The sequence below is a fragment of the Capricornis sumatraensis genome, chromosome 10, assembly GCF_032405125.1.
Source record: "Capricornis sumatraensis isolate serow.1 chromosome 10, serow.2, whole genome shotgun sequence".
Taxonomy (NCBI): Eukaryota; Metazoa; Chordata; class Mammalia; order Artiodactyla; family Bovidae; genus Capricornis; species Capricornis sumatraensis.
The window spans coordinates 2,007,997-2,023,355 of NC_091078.1; the positions used below are offsets into that span (position 1 = coordinate 2,007,997).

Sequence of the window (15,359 nt, forward strand, 5' to 3'; positions counted from 1 at the left end):
TGGAGCCTCAGTATATAAAACACACTGTCTGGCGTCCCCTGGGCCTGCACAGGCTCTTTGGTGCTCCCTGGAGCCCAGTCTGAGGACCTGAGCTGCAGAGGATAGAGCATGGACTTGCGACATTGGCAGACCGAGGAGTCCTTCCCACCCTTGGACAAGCCACTTAACCTAAGTCTCGTCTCCTCATGTGTCAGCGGAGACCCAAGGCCTCCTCTGCAAAGCCATCCTAAGATCAGATGGGATGAGTATAGATACCAGGCCCACCTGGACGTGGGTGCCCAGTCAGTCAGTCTGTAAGCTGTCCATCTGTGTGTGGTCTCCAGGAAGGCCACGACCTGGGTGACTGCATGTGGAAGGGCTGAAGATATGCTGGGTCTCATTAACGACTCTCAGTCCATCCAGGCAGCTCACTGGACCTGACTTGGCTGGACAGGACTGAAATGGGAACCTACCGAAGGCGTCTCGACTGACGACGCTCCTCCTTCTTAAAATCCAACCAGTGGAGAGAAATGGGACTCACGGAAATCAAGAGACCCCATTTCGGGGCCACCCTGCCCCAGCTCACCGTGTGACTCTGGGAGGGGGCTGAACACTGTGGAGAAGCAGGGAGGGATGAACACGTGTGCGCCCCTCCCCAGGCCCGAGAGGCTGCAGGAGCGAGGGGCCACTTACCTGGTTGCAGCAGGCCACAATGATGTGCTCTGGCTCAGGCATGACACTGCTCTTCTGGGCCACCAGCGTGTCCTGGGTGTGGCCGGGGAGCCGGTAGGAGGAGAAGAGCCCGTAGTATTGCTTCATACAGAGCGGCTGCCCTGATAGCTGGCCCTTGGCACAGTCGGTGGGGATGGAGTGGCTGGAGGGGGAGGGAGGGAAGAGAGGCCGGGAATCAAAATCGGTTGTACTCTAACCTGACGCCAGAACTGCATGGTGATGGCCGTTCAGGAGCTTGATTCCCGTTTTCCAAAGTAGCGGAGGGCCCCAGGGAGCCCCTCGTGTCCTCCGGCCTCCATTGGTCTCCCTTTCTCCAGCCTCACGCGCGACATGTGCAGGTAGAGATCTGGCCACTCCGGGCCTTTGCTACTGCTGCTGCTTGGCACGCCTTCACCCTCAGCCCTGCACTCAACTGATCTGCTTAGAAAACTCCCTTCGCTCTTCTGAGAGCTTCCTCCGTCCTCAGCTCTTCCGGAAGCCTCCTCTGAGTTCAAGGTGAAAAGCTCTCTTTCTCCTACGATCTCGGCATGTCTCAGGTGCTTCCTACCTCCCTCCTCCTGCCCACTTCCTCTTCTTCCTCCTGCTCTCTCCCTCTCTCTCCCTCTTCCTGTTCCACCCTCCCCTCCACATTCCACCTCCCTTTCCCCTTCCTGCTTTTCTCTCTCTTTTTCTGCCTCTTTTCCCCTCCCTTCTTCCTTCCTTTCAGCCAACAAATGTGACTGAGCACCCTGCTGGACCAGGCACCATTCGAGCCTCTGGGGAGGCAGGTGCAAGCAAGAGCTGAGCTTCCTGTTCTAACGGGGCACAGGTCGGGGAGCAAGGAAACAGGCAGGCAGTCAGATGGGGTGAGGAGACAGCGACTGGCAGGGCAGGCGGAGTGACCAGGGATGGTCTCACTGAGGATCAGACTCCAGAGCTGAGCCCTGGGGTTAAGAGGCAGCCACGAGGTGAGCTGGGGCAGGGTGAGGCCGGGGGGGTGGGGTGGGGGCGCTGGGTGGAGCATCCCACTGTCCTGCTGCTCCAAGCGTGGGTGTCAGATTGAACTGGAAGGACCAGCTGATGACAGGCTGGTTGCGGGACTCCAGGGGGAGCTTTCAGAAACTTGTAACAACTTGACAGAGGATGTTTATATGTGCTAAATCTAACAAGGAAACAAGGGGTCTTGTGCTTTGTATCTTTGTTGGTGGCTCAGATAGAAAAAAAACTGCCTGCAATTCGGGAGACTTGGATTCGACCCCTGGGTCAGGAAGACCCCCTGGCGTAGGAAATGGCAATCTATTCCAGTATTCTTGCCTGGAAAATTCCATGGACAGAGGAGCTGGTGGGTTACAGTCCATGGGGTTGCAAAGAGTCGGGCAAGATTGAGCGACCAACACTTTCACTTTCAAAAACATTTTACTAAATAAAATATATATTGGTCCTTCACCATAGATTGTTTGAGGAACACTGGTCAAAGATGAAAGGAAGCCAGTCAAAGCTGAGTAAAGAGATGGACAGAGAAGCGGGGAGGCCTGTGGCCTCTTTGGCAGCAGAAGTCAGTGCCATTTCATTCTTGGGGCAGTGAAAGCCCCGGGAAGGCGAGAGCACTCGGGGGCATGATCTGATCCGCTTTGCTGTCATAAAGGCACTGGTTCTGGGTGGAGAATAGGTGGAAGCTGGTCATGGGAAGGAGGCTGTGGGCTGCTGGGAAGGTGACGGGCCTGGGGAGGGCGATGGGAGTAAGAGGAGGGTGTGAGTATGGGTTCTGGCTGCTGCTGCTGCTGCTAAGTCGCTTCAGTCGTGTACGATTCTGTGCGACCCCATAGACAGCAGCCCACCAGGCTCCCCCGCCCCTGGGATTCTCCAGGCAAGAACACTGGAGTGGGGTGCCATTTCCTTCTCCAATGCATGAAAGTGAAAAGTGAAAGTGAAGTCGCTCAGTCGTGTCCGACTCTTAGCAGCCCCATGGACTGCAGCCCACCAGGCTCCCCCGCCCCTGGGATTCTCCAGGCAAGAGCACTGGAGTGGGGCGCCGTCGCCTTCTCCAGTGGGTTCTGGAGGGAGTGTGATATCCCTGAGCTTGGGCTAGATGAGCAGGCAAGGGAGAAAGATACTGCGGGTGACTTACAGGATCCTGGATTCACCACCAGGGCTGTGTGGCACGTTTACTGAGATGGCAGGACAAGGTAAAGGGCCTGCGGGGCATGGGGAGGGGGCCCAAAAGCCCACTGGGGATGACTCAGGTTGCAGTGACTAGGAGGCGCCCCAGTGGGGATGTCAGGGGCCAGATACTGGAGTGAGGGGCTCAGAGAGGATGCACACAGCTGCATTTGGTGCTGTTCATGTGCCTGTTTCGCTAGAGAGTCTGAGAACCTTTTGAAGACGGGGATGGGGCCTTATTTCCCTTCATCTTTCCAGCATCAATTTGAAAAGTGAAAAAAATCGGCAAACAATAAATGCTGGAGGGGATGTGGAGAAAAGGGAGCCCTCTTGCACTGCTGGTGGGAATGTAAATTGATACAGCCACTGTGGAGAGCACTGTGGGGATTTGTTTAAAAACTAGGGATAAAGAGCTATCACATGACCCAGCAATACCACGACTGGGCATATACTCTGAGAAAACTGTAATTGAAAAAGACACATGTACTCCAATGTTCATAGCTCCTTGGCTAGGCAGACAGATGAACAGGGCACTACCCTTCCCAGGTGGGGCTCAGTCCTACCTGTCCAGCAGGGCCTTGTAGCTGAGCACACCAGAGATGAGGTTGGCGGCAAACCTGCAGAGAGAGACGAGGCCTTAGTCTCTCCTCTCTGGGGCCCAGGGGCCCTCCCTCCTTTCTCCCTCCTCCTTTCATTCCTTCTTCCTCTTTCTCTCCCCCTCTCCCCCTCTCCCCCTCCTTCCCTCCTCCTCTAGTCTCTCCCATACTCGTGGACCACCCACCAGATGACTGGCCTTAACGGTGCAATAATCAGATAGGGTTCCTGCTGCTCCATCCCTACCCCCAGGCTGTCAGTTTCCTTCACAAACCTGAGACTAAAAATGCTCCTGAGGAGAGGAAACTGGAAGGTGAACGAGAGGAGGAGGAGGGAGAGGGAGCCAGGAGAGGCCGAGGAGCAGGCAGGAGGAGGCTAGACCGTTAGGGGCGGTGTTCTTCCGGGGGAACGCCTGTGCTGGGCCTGGACTGGGCCCAAACCCAGGCTTCTGGGAGGTGCTGTCCGCAGAAAAAGGCACCAGAAAACCTTCCCATGGGACCCTGTCATCTTAACTACCCATGGACGAAGAGCCTGGCTTAACTGCATCAGGAGGAAAACACCCCCCTTCAATGCAGTTTTGGGAACTGTATCCAGAAGTCATTCATCTGTCCACGTACTTCCTCTGCCCAGGGAATGCCCAGCTGTAGGGGAAGGGGAAGGCTGCCCCCCCTCCCCCTCCAGCCAGCAGGTTGATTGGGCTGGCTGAAGAAGGAGGGGGCGGGGGTCTTCCAGCCTGGCTCAGAGGCCAAGGTGGACCCTGCCTCATGTTTTTATTTCCTCCCTCTGAACTGTCCCCACGCTGTGCCACATTTTGGTCTTGAGGCCAGAGACCTGGGTTTGGCTCTTAGAGACCCTCCGCCCTGCTCCTCTCCTGCATAAATGGCCCCTCTGTTGCAGTCATCAGCGCACCCAGAGGCCGTTCCAGCGGCTCAGTGAGCTCTGAAATTGCAGCAGATGGCAGAGACTCTGGTGGCGGCTGGCGGGAAGGAGCCATTCCCACTCCCCGGGAGCCTCTGCTCAGAGCTGGGGGCTGCAGGGAGCAGAGGCCTCCGAATCAGCCTGGGGCCGCACATCCCAGTGGCAAGCCCCAGCTTCAAGCACCAGCGGGATCAGAGGCTGCAGGTTTCCTCCCAGGACCTCAGCCAGGCCCGACTGCCGTGGGGGCACCTGGGGCCCATGACCTCCCCACCCCACCCCACTCCACCCCAAATAGATATACCTGAGGAAGACCTTGTGTTTGTTACCCACGTGCCCCTCACCTTCCCTTCCTCTGACCCCTTGGCCTGGATGGCCACTGTCTCAGGGCCATTTGGCCTCAGAAAGCTCAGCCAAGGCACAAGCTTCAGCCTCTCCTTCCTAGGGGTGCGACCAGGCCCCCTCCTCCAGGCAGACTCCCAAGCTATGAGCCTGGGAGCCCGGTGTCCTCACCTTAACTGGTCATTGGTGTCTTGGAAGTGCTGCCGGGCAAAGATCACAGCTGGGCTGGAGTTGACAGGCAGGGCCAGGCGATTGTTGAGATACATGTCGTTCAGCCAGTACTCGGACACCTGCCAAGGAGGGTGCCGTTACCCGCAGTGGCTACACACACCCTGCCTGGGGAACACATCACCCCCACCTTGGCATCCCGGAAGCAATATGGGGACCCTTCACGAGATCATGTACTTTGTTTCATTCATTCATTCCACAAGCATACACTAAGCCCCAGTTATGGGCTGGAGCTTGTGGCTCCCTGAGCCACCCGCCTGCCCCTCAGCTCCACCCAATGCTTCCCTTTCTTCCACCTCACTGTTCATCCTGCGTGAGGGCTGCTTCATCCGTGTCCCCCGCCCAATCCTACGAGTGTCTCATTCCTGCCTTTCATCCCTCTCCCCTGACTTCATGCTACCCCCGGCTGCTCCCAACCCTATTACTCACCTGCCGCCATCTGCCCGCCATCTCTGTACCCTGTCTCTCCCCATGACCCCATCTCCATCTGCATCTGTCCCCTCTCAGCCTCTCACCCTTGCCCCTCACTACCCCTCTGGGTCTCCCCCATGCCTGTCCCTCCCTCTGCCCCGTCTTTGTCGCCTGCCTGGCCTCTATCCAAACCCCTCCATCTTCTCATCTAGCTTCTGCCCTTTGCTCCAGGGGCTCCTCGTCTGCTGCCCCAGCAGCTCTTACCCAGTTGGCAGTCTTCTCCTGCCGTTCCAGCAGCTTCTGCTGCAGGGTCTCGCCGAGGCCGCCAGGGGCCCCAAACTGCTGCACGATGGCCTGGCTCCTCCTGAACTGCTCCTGGGGCACCAGGTGCTGCACGCACCGCAGGTAGGTGGCCAGGGTCTGCTGCAGCGGGGGCACAGGGAGTTTGGGCAGCCCCTGGAAGACAAGGTTCGCCGGCTCTTGTGCCTGTCCTTATGTGTGGGCCCTGCCTGTCCCCAGATTGATCCCCTGTGTCTGCCTCCGTCTGTCCCATCCCTGTTCCCTACCCTGGGACGTGTCTGTTTCTAGAGCTCAGCTCAGCAGAGCTGTGAACTGAGGAGGCACCTGTTTGCTTTGTCCCACACCTCAGCCCTGCCCCGAGCAGGGGACCAAGTGCAGAGGAAAAGACCTTGATGCCTATAGCAGACAGAACAAACTGCGGCCCATCTGTGTGACCTCTGGCAAGTCACCCCCACCTCTGTGCCTCAGCTTCCTCCCCTGTAAAACGGAAGCAAGAAACTCTACTTCTTATAAGACCAAAGTGAGCGTGGATGTGGAAGTGCTTATAGACCATTAAGAATGAGTTTACGACCTGTTCCTGATATTGGCTGCTGGCCACTCTTAGTTTAGGAGCTGTTCCCAGCTGGGGCTCCACAATCCAACTGATCTCCGGACCCAAAGGGTGTGACTCTAATGGAGGGGTTTGGACAGGTGAAAGATGGAGAGAGGAATAGCTCACTGCCTGCCCTAATGACCAGAATTCTGCAAGATGCTCCGATATTCATGATATGGGAGGCTGACTCGTGCACTGGACTCCTTATTAAATCCCTCCCTGTTACGAAACCCAGGGAGGGGCATTGAGCTCCATGCGGGACAGGGATGGGGGACGATTGAGTTCTTCCACTCTTAATCTCTCCAAGCTTCAGCTTCCTTATCCATAGGACTTAAACAACAATCCCTACCTGAAAGGGGCACAGGTAAATAAGAGAAACAACTGGCCCCAAATAGGCACATCATAAAGCGTCATGATGGGACCATCCTTACACCTCCCAAGGGATTGCTGAGAGAAAACCCATAGCTCCTGGGGTCCCAAAGCATCTCGAGAATCTCAGAGGAATTCCCCACCCACGTCCTCCTGATGTGAGTTTCCCAGTTAACAAGCTCTATCATTGTGGGATCTTGTGTGTTCAACAGGGCTGTGGCTTAGCCTGGGCAGGAATTTTTGTCCAGTTTTCAGGCGAAGAAACTGAGGGCCCAAGAGTGAAGAGACTATTCCAAAGTCATCCAGCCGTTCAATGGCAGAGTCAGCACCTGAAATAATCCCCCCCCCGCCCCTCCCGCTCCTTCCCACTTGGTCCTTCTCATTCTTGCTTCCTTTTCCATCCATCCTTCCCCTTCTCCCTCACTTAGCTGGTCACAATGAGAAGCCAGGATTTTTCATATTACTCACTAAACTTTACAAAGCTGGCGAAAAGCGGGCAGCCTTCTTTCAGGGCTTTCTTCTCGGTGGGGCGGTAAAGGGAGTGAGTTTTCTACCCCAGCCGGGCTGTGGGGTGAAGCGGGTCCCCTGAGTATTTGCCTGTGCCCTGCCCTGCTGCAGGGACTGAAGCGAGCCCCCCGGCCCTGGAGAGTGAGTGAGCTGGAGCGCATGCCCGGATGAGAGAAGAGGACCCGCCTGTCTGAGCCTGCTCCTCCAGAGCTCACTGCCCTAGCGGGAGGGAGGAGGGCGTCACTGCCAACTATGGGCTGCTCCTGCTGCCCTGGGGAACACTCGAGGATGGGTCTGGGCAGCATTCTAGGTGGCCCAGCCCACTCCCAGAGAGCCAGGTCCAGCCTCCCTACCCTCTTCTCTCTCCTGGGGTCTTGGGGATCTGTGTGGTGGGTGAGTGGGGAAACGTGTACAGAAAGCCCAGTCCAGCTGGTGACTTGTCCAAGAGTGACTGCACGTCTGGTTGGAGCCACGCTTCTTCAGGGCTGTGACAGGGACTCCGCCTGGGTCATGGGGGATCAGTGATGCGGAAGAAGGAATGAAGCAGGAACTCTCTGCTGAAATGTCTCAGCCCCTCAGGGTTCTTCGCAGACTCTCATGGATTTCTGACTTTGCCTGGGTACAGAGACAGGGGCTTGTACGAATTTGGGTCCTGGGATCTTAGGTCAATAAACATTTCTGGGCAGTTTATATGAGCCAGGTCCTGGGCTGAGCTCAAGAGACAATGGGGAGACAGAGCCTGCTCTCAAGGCAGCCGCAGTCCAAAGGGAGAGACGACAACACAAGTGTTTGTCAGACTGTCTGTCTAGACAACGTGGTGAGCAACTTCGCAGAGAGAAGCCAGAAAGTTCTGATCAAGTTTTCAAATGAAGCCCTGGGGTGCAGGTTGGGGTAAAGAGGTGTCAAGAAGACAGCTGTGGCACACTCACCTTGGAAGGTGAGTATGATACGGAAGGAGGATGCCTGCCCAGGGAAGGATGGCACTGTCTCAAGCTGGTGGGGAAGTTGGAGCCTTCAGGCTCCGGGGGCTGCAATGGGGCAAGGCTTAGAGCGGGGAATTCAGGCTCATCCTCAGGCAATCCCACTGGGCTCAAAGCCACTGGAAGCGGAACTTGCAGAGGGGGAGGCTCCAGGAGAAAAGAGCGCGCCGGGCCCAGACCAAGGACTCTCCCTGGCTTTGGGGTTAGAAAGTGTAGCTGTCAGCATTCCCTCGGTATTCCCTGAAGACACTCCCAGCTCCGCCAGGCCCTCCCAGGCTCCTCAGCAAACTAGAGGCAGGGTTACAGCTGGCATTCATGCCCAGGAGAGCACAGGGATGGGGCCAGGCAACATTCGGAGGCCAGCCCCACTTAGTACTGTTCTGGAACAAGGGCTTGGGGACGGGGAGCAGCGATGAGAGAGGGGGCTTGAAACCTCACTTACAGGCTCCTCCTCACTGCCCGGACTTTTTGCTGCCATCTTTGGGGGGGCTTTTTCACAGATGGGCATCTTGGTGACTTCTGATTTGTGGACACAGAGGTGTGGACCTGGGGACCAAGAAGCAGACAGACATCAACACAACAGCCACCTAGACCTGCCGCAGCACCCTTCACCTCCCACAGCCTGTCACCCTGCCCCTGTTCTGACCAGAAGGGTTCCCTGCGCCTGGGAAGACCAGTCCCCGTGACCACAGCACCCTCTCTGCAGCTGCAAACAGGAGAGGGTGGGACCTGAAGCGAGTCTCCGGCTGGCCCCTGCTCCACAAGACTGCGGTCATCCAGCCTCGACCTAGCAGCCCAGAGCAGCACGGAAGGCAGCCGGGCTGGGCAAACCGACTCCAAATGCATAGGGGCCGCTGGCAGAGCCCTCGTGCTGCCTCGGCCTGCGCTTCGCAGGCTAAAGCCTCTCTTTCCCACTGACTACGAGCTTCTCCAGCTGAGACTGCCCTTGTCATGTTCAGTTCCTCTGGGCCCTAGCCTGTGCCTGGCAGGAAGTAAAGTCAGTGTTGGGTGGCTGAGCGCAAGGAATGCACAGGCCCATGAATGGATACAAGGTCCTCTAAGTCTCTGGGCTGATCGCAGACTGGCCTGTGGCCGAGGCAGGGAGGACCCTGCTGGATGGGTTGTGACAAGCTGTCTCGAGGCTGCTGGCTCCCAGTGTAGCTGGCATGAGAATGCTGCGGGAGCCCAGGGCAGCTGGGCAGCCCAGGCCCTAGGGGCCACCTGACCAGGCCTAGGAAGAGATGGATTGATTGTGAAGGTGCAGTAGAAGTCAGCCAGGCCAAGGGGGGCAAAAGCTTGTTTTTAAGGCTAGTGGGGCCCAACCTCTACCCCTAAGCATAAGTTTGAATCACCACGAGCTCCCACCCGTGGCTTCCAATCATCCATCCCCTATTATCTCCCAAGAGCCTAGATCTAAGGGTTAGCCCATTCTACCCTCAGGCAGGCAAGGTGGAGGAGGGGGTGTTGGGTGCAAGGCAGTTAACTCAAAGACAGCGCATCCAGAAAGACAGATAATTCTGGCCCGGGGTGGAGGAGCCAGGGCTTGCCTGGCAGCACTGGGCAGAGAAGGTGGAGTCCTTGTGGGTCCCATGCCACCACACTGGGGACCAGGAGGTCCTTAGGCCAGTGAGCGCCCTGGAGCATAGGCCTGTGGCTACGCACTGCAAGGCAGAAGCCGCAACATTCAAGGGCGAGTCAACCCTAGTGCCGTGGGAATTTTGAGAGGATGAGGAGGGCAAGGTCAGATTGGTGAGGGCCCTATAGACAGTGAAGCCAATGCCTCTTCTTGCAGCAAAAGCCTACTGTCTCAGTATGTGTCTTTGTCTCTGGATAATATTGCAGAAGTTTATTTATAATGAGCTCTCAGTTATTTGGCCTAAAGAAGAGTAAGTGCTTATAAATCAAACAGTTCTGAATATAAGAAAAATTAAATGAATTTCAGCTTCACGTGAACTGGGAAATATTCAATATTAAATTAGCACCTAGTATTCATGCTTCAGTTAGTTGATCTAACTACTATAGACATGTCTTAAGAATCATCAATATAATAATCAGTATAATACCTTCATTGTGCCTAGATTTAATATAAGCTAAATAAGATCTTATTATATCTGTTACACATTTGTCAGCAAGGAAAATAACTCAATGTGAAGAAACTTTTAAGACAAGATAATGTAAACTGGATAAGAGCTTTTGATAAACTCTCTTAAGAATAATCATGCTTTAGGAATGTCTATCTATTTTAGTCCCTCCAGAGAGTCAACACCTTGAAATTTTAGAGTTGTGCTAAATTAAGTGATGGAAGTTTGTTGAACAGCTAGTTCACTCCCAAATAAAATAAGACGCTAAAACATTAATTACTGAATACTGTCTTCCTCTTACAGAGAAACAAAAGATGTTTGGACTAATAACGAATATGTTTGGTGCCATCCTGAGACTGTCTCTATAAGAAAGTAAATATTTTCAGAAATTATGACTGGTATTTATGCTCACCAACCTATAGAATGCTAATATAAAGGACAGTCCATAGTTGCTTAAGGAGAGTGGACGTGAGTTTTCAGGGAAGAAAGCAGGAGAAATGGAGTTGCATTTCATTAAGGGAAAAGGAATTAGGTCTGACCCACAGGTTTGGGATGAGCAAATTAAGTGATGGCTACATAAAATTAGGAAGGTTTGTGGCAAGTGGACCCCGAGAAAATTCAGGGCTGACTCCCCTGAATTTTGTGTATGGAACGATTTTTCTTAAGATGTTGAACTGCCTCTAATAACAGATTTTAAGCTTCTTTATCTCTTAAAGGATCTTCTATTGTAACTTTGGCTAAGTGAGTAATTATTGTTTCTCAAGTGACCTATGACCCCATTTGCCTGAGTGTTCTAAACTCTTGATATTTATTGACCAAACTTCCTAAATCAAATTCTAATGAAGTCTTTTTGACCTCTCTCTAACTTTGGGATGCTTCAAAGGGCCCCTGAAACATCCCAAAGAGAGATACTAAACTAACTATGTTCATTCGGTATGTCAAATTACATGAGAAGCACTGTCGAATGGCCAATAAACATTCTTAGGTTATATTGTATGGCAAATGTTACTAATGAAAGTAGTCTAGAAAGTATATAGCTTTCCTAAAATCTGATCTGTTCTGGTAAAACGCCACCAGTCCTAATTCTGGTTATTCTCTTACAGCGTTGTCTGTCAGAGCAGTACCCAACTTTCTGAGTCAATTGCACGTAATCAGACTCTAAACGTGCCTTCTTAAGCCTGCTGTCATTACTGACAGTTATGATTTCATTCTGGTGCCTTTGCAAAATGCTGCCTCCTCAAAAGGATTAACAGAAAGAACTTTGGAATAAATACAAGTTTCTGGCTTTCAGACTATAATGCTGAACTAGGTGAGAAACTGAAAACCCTAAAGAGAAACCTGATAGCTTCACAACCTGTTAACAAAAATTAGTTACATCAGGATAAGTGAACTGTTGAATATGGCTAGGATGCTTACGGTTTCTGTCTGAAAAATTACAAATTTGAATTTGCATTTTCCAGGTGTAAGGAAAATCTTCCCCTCAAACCAATTAGGACTTAGAGTAATTTGGTAAATTATACTTTTGTAAGCAGAATTGAAACATTTATCTTTTTGCTCTATCTGCTCCCTCCAGAGATTGTAAACTCTTATGTTTCCAGCAACTTTATCAGATAAATTAGGAAAGCTACCTCACCAACAGGTACAAAAATCTCAAGGTATTTGGGGGGCCTTGCTAAGGGAAAAGTTCACCTGGATCTGTAATGTGAAACATGTGATAAACATTTGCCATGACTTTCCTAGCCTGGAGTGGCTTTTTTTTTTTTTAAAGTTCAATCTGAGACTCCTTATAAAAGTTTCAACAATGCAAAAACTTTTGATCAATTATAGTTATCTAAATATCAGGCCAAGTTTTTTTGAGATCAGACTTATTTTGCAACAGATTAGTCTTAATTTGAATACATGTGGTAGAAATGAGGGTAATTTTAGAGATAAAAAGATTACATTTCAATGAATATTAAATCCCAGTTTTGTTAATGGAGATCTGTATTTACTGACTCACAGCCCACATAGTCCCTTGCCTTTGTGCCATACTAATGTAAAGTTTAACTGATTTATTAAAAGAAGACTCTAAGTTTTGTTTCTGAAGCTTATCTCAGTAATCTTTGGATGAAGATCAGATGCTCCATATGATCTTGGGGATTATACAAACTGGACACTTTATATACACATTTATAAAATACATATTATATATATACGGGACAAGACATACTTTAAAGTCCCTTCTCCAGCCTGGATGGAAGGACTTTTTATCAGGTACTCTTTAAGTAGCTCATGTATGGTGAATCTTAAGGTGAACTGACCCTTGGGTTACTTCCCACTTCCAAAGTCCCCTACACCAGACTGGTCTATAGAGAGGACTGCTGACCTCAAACTCACCTTAAAACAATGTTCAAATGTTCAAATACTTATACCAGGATGAGAAGAAGACAGCATCAAAAGTAGACAGCTTTCCCAAGATGCAGGACCTGATTTGTTTGATCATTTATAATGTTTTCTTGACTTCTTCGACCTTTGCATATGGACCAAATGTTTTCTATCATGGACACAATCCTATGCTAGTTTTTTTTTTTTTAAATCAGTCTAATTGTTGGGTTGGGGCCAATTATCTGTGTCTAGTACTTTTCGATTACCTAGGTGGATTTCTCTGCTCCAAAGCTCTAATTGGACAAGCCTTAAAAAAATTTATTTTAGAGAAAGAAAGTTCAGTCCCATTCAGGCTACTCTTGATATTACTAGGTGGGATCCTCTCACCTAGTCAATTAAGAAAACCTGCTCTGGTACTGGCCATAAATATGAATTTTCCTCTAAGTTACTCAAGATCAATCAGAGAAACAAGCACAAATTCAGCCAAGGGATAAAACCTTCCACAATTATGGGATGGATTTATGTGGTTAACACCAGGCTGTGGTCATTTAAGATTTAAGGGGAACCTTTATTTTGGGAACAATTAAATTATACTAAGGATAACCAGCCTAGTAACTAGAAAATCAGGTAAGAGCCTTATGGATAGTGCCAATATATAACATCCTTGAAAGATAAAGATTGGAATAGAACAGACTAAGTTAATTGACCTGAGGATATACTGGACTGCACCTAACGGAAGTTCTTGGTTTAATTCTTGCTCATGACTTTAATAACACTGCTAGCTATGTTATTTGTACTTTGCCTGTATTACAAGATTATTGTTTCTTGCGTTACCAAATGTGTCACTGAACCTCCAGTAAATATAATGATGACTAGGTGATGCAATCAGTGGTTGTAATAACATAACTCTAGATATGGGAAGATATAACAAGAGGGAATTTTTCCTCGACCATAACAGATTGAGTAAGACAGGTTGGTCCAGAGCCCTTTGATTACTGTTGATAAACCCAGTCCAGTAGCTGCGCATTAAGTGGCTTTTAAGAGAAATCTTCGCCAGACTTAGGAATGAGCCTTCCTAGCACTGTGGGACAAAATGGTCTTGAAAGGTCTCCCAAAGTCTTGTTGAACTTATAACCATGAGGGGGGGTCCTGTTAACTTCACACTGGCACTTGCCATCCACCTCTACAAAGATTAAATCAAGTGCTGCGGCTGCTGACCTTCAACACCCCCTGAAAGGAGTTCAGGGTGGAGAGCAGAAATGGGGGTGAGGGTCCCGGGGCCACAGGTCTGCAGATGAAATGTTTTCAGGAGCTGATTTCATGGGTCTGCTACAGTCGTTCACGTGAAGACTGACCTGGTGACTGGCAGGAAGCTTCCCCAGACTAGCAGAAACCCTCTGGAAAAATCTGTGCTTGACTGCACGCATATTCTCCCTTCACCAGAATCACGTATATACTGACCTTCCCCAGCGCCTCTTTGGAACAGCGTCTCAGAGCTTTCTGAGGTGCTGTCTTACTGCAGCCCTCATTTTACCTCAAATAAAACTTAACTTGCAGCTCTCACTTGCACAACATTTTAAATTCGACATCGTCGTCTAGCCCCCTGTCCTCCTGTCCCCACCCTGAGGGGGGAAACACCAGAGCCGGGGAACCCCGCATCCTCCCGGTTTTCCCCGACGGCGGCTGCCCTGGGCGCTGGGGGAACTCCGCAGGTCCTGGGGCCCTCTCCCCCCGGCACAGTCCCTGGACCGAGCCTCCCTCCGATCGTAAGCCCAGCTCCCCGCTCCCGCTCCGCGCTCCCGCTCCGCGCTCCGTGCTCCCGGAGCCCAGCCCTGCTCACCTGCTCTCCTCCTGCTCTCCTCCTCTCTGCCGCCGCCTCGCCGCACCCAGCAGGACTAGGGGCTAGAATGTGAGCCGGAAGGGATTCCGGGGCGCGTCAGCCGTGCGGGGGTGGGGGCTGCCGCCTGGGGCCGTGGTAGAGCCTCCGACGTCGCCGGGTCCCCAGGCCTCGCGACTGGCTGCGAGCTAGCCGGCCGCGCCAGTCCCCTCCCCGCTTTCACCCTGTGCCTCCTCCCTCCCCTTTCTCCCTTTTCCTCCCTCCCCCAGCCCCACCCCTGCCTCCCTCCCTCTCCATCTTGCGTCCTGCCCCCTCCTCCCGCCTTCCGGGCTCCCACCTCCCAGACCCCAATCCCGTGCTCTGACGGCCTCCCGGAAAGAGCTCTCAGAAAGGCACCAGAATCCAGGCCCCAGAAGAGGGGTCCAAACAAGCCTCCCCGGTGCCCACCGCCCTCAGCTCAGCCTTCCCAGTCCCCTCGCTCCAGCCTTTATCCTAGCAGTGGCGGGCTGACTCTGCAGAACTCTGGGGAGGGGTGAGTCTGGGTAAATCTGTGCCCTCCCCACCGTCTAGGGCAGGTCCAAACCTCACTACAACTCCTTTTAGAATATAATAGTGATAATAACATTAGTAGGACTACTAATGAACCTGCCCATCGCTGCAGGTCCTCCGCTTTCTATTCCCACTGATCCTGGCTGGTACTGTGGGGAATATGGGCGATACACACCTGGGGATGCTCAGAGACACGCAGTCAGAGGCAGACATTTCTCCTAGACAAAGCGTACCCCCTCCCCTATAGATCTTTACACCGCAGGCACACAGAGCAGACCCACAAAGACAGACCCTGCTCAAACACGCGCAGAGCGGGACACGCAGACTTAGAACACACGTGCACACACCAGGCGTGCAGACCCCCACAGACGTTGTCTGACACACAGGCATACCCCCAACGCGGCAGCCTCTCCACGGCGGAATCCGGGGAGTCTGCGGCC

At 52.2% G+C, this 15,359-nt stretch overlaps 1 protein-coding gene across 1 annotated transcript in view; it reads right to left on the reverse strand.

Moving 5' to 3' along the window:
* The window catches only part of CHAT (choline O-acetyltransferase), a 48,483-nt gene extending 33,939 nt beyond the window's left edge, over positions 1-14,544 (reverse strand). Inside the window, exons 1-6 of the mRNA XM_068983071.1 lie at positions 14,388-14,544; positions 8,531-8,637; positions 5,605-5,796; positions 4,873-4,991; positions 3,414-3,467; positions 673-853 (exon numbers count right to left, since the gene is read on the reverse strand). Coding sequence (XP_068839172.1) covers positions 673-853; positions 3,414-3,467; positions 4,873-4,991; positions 5,605-5,796; positions 8,531-8,596 — 612 coding nt within the window. The 5' untranslated portion in view covers positions 8,597-8,637; positions 14,388-14,544. The remainder of the gene's footprint in view (positions 1-672; positions 854-3,413; positions 3,468-4,872; positions 4,992-5,604; positions 5,797-8,530; positions 8,638-14,387) is intronic.
* Between the last annotated feature and the right edge of the window lie 815 nt (positions 14,545-15,359).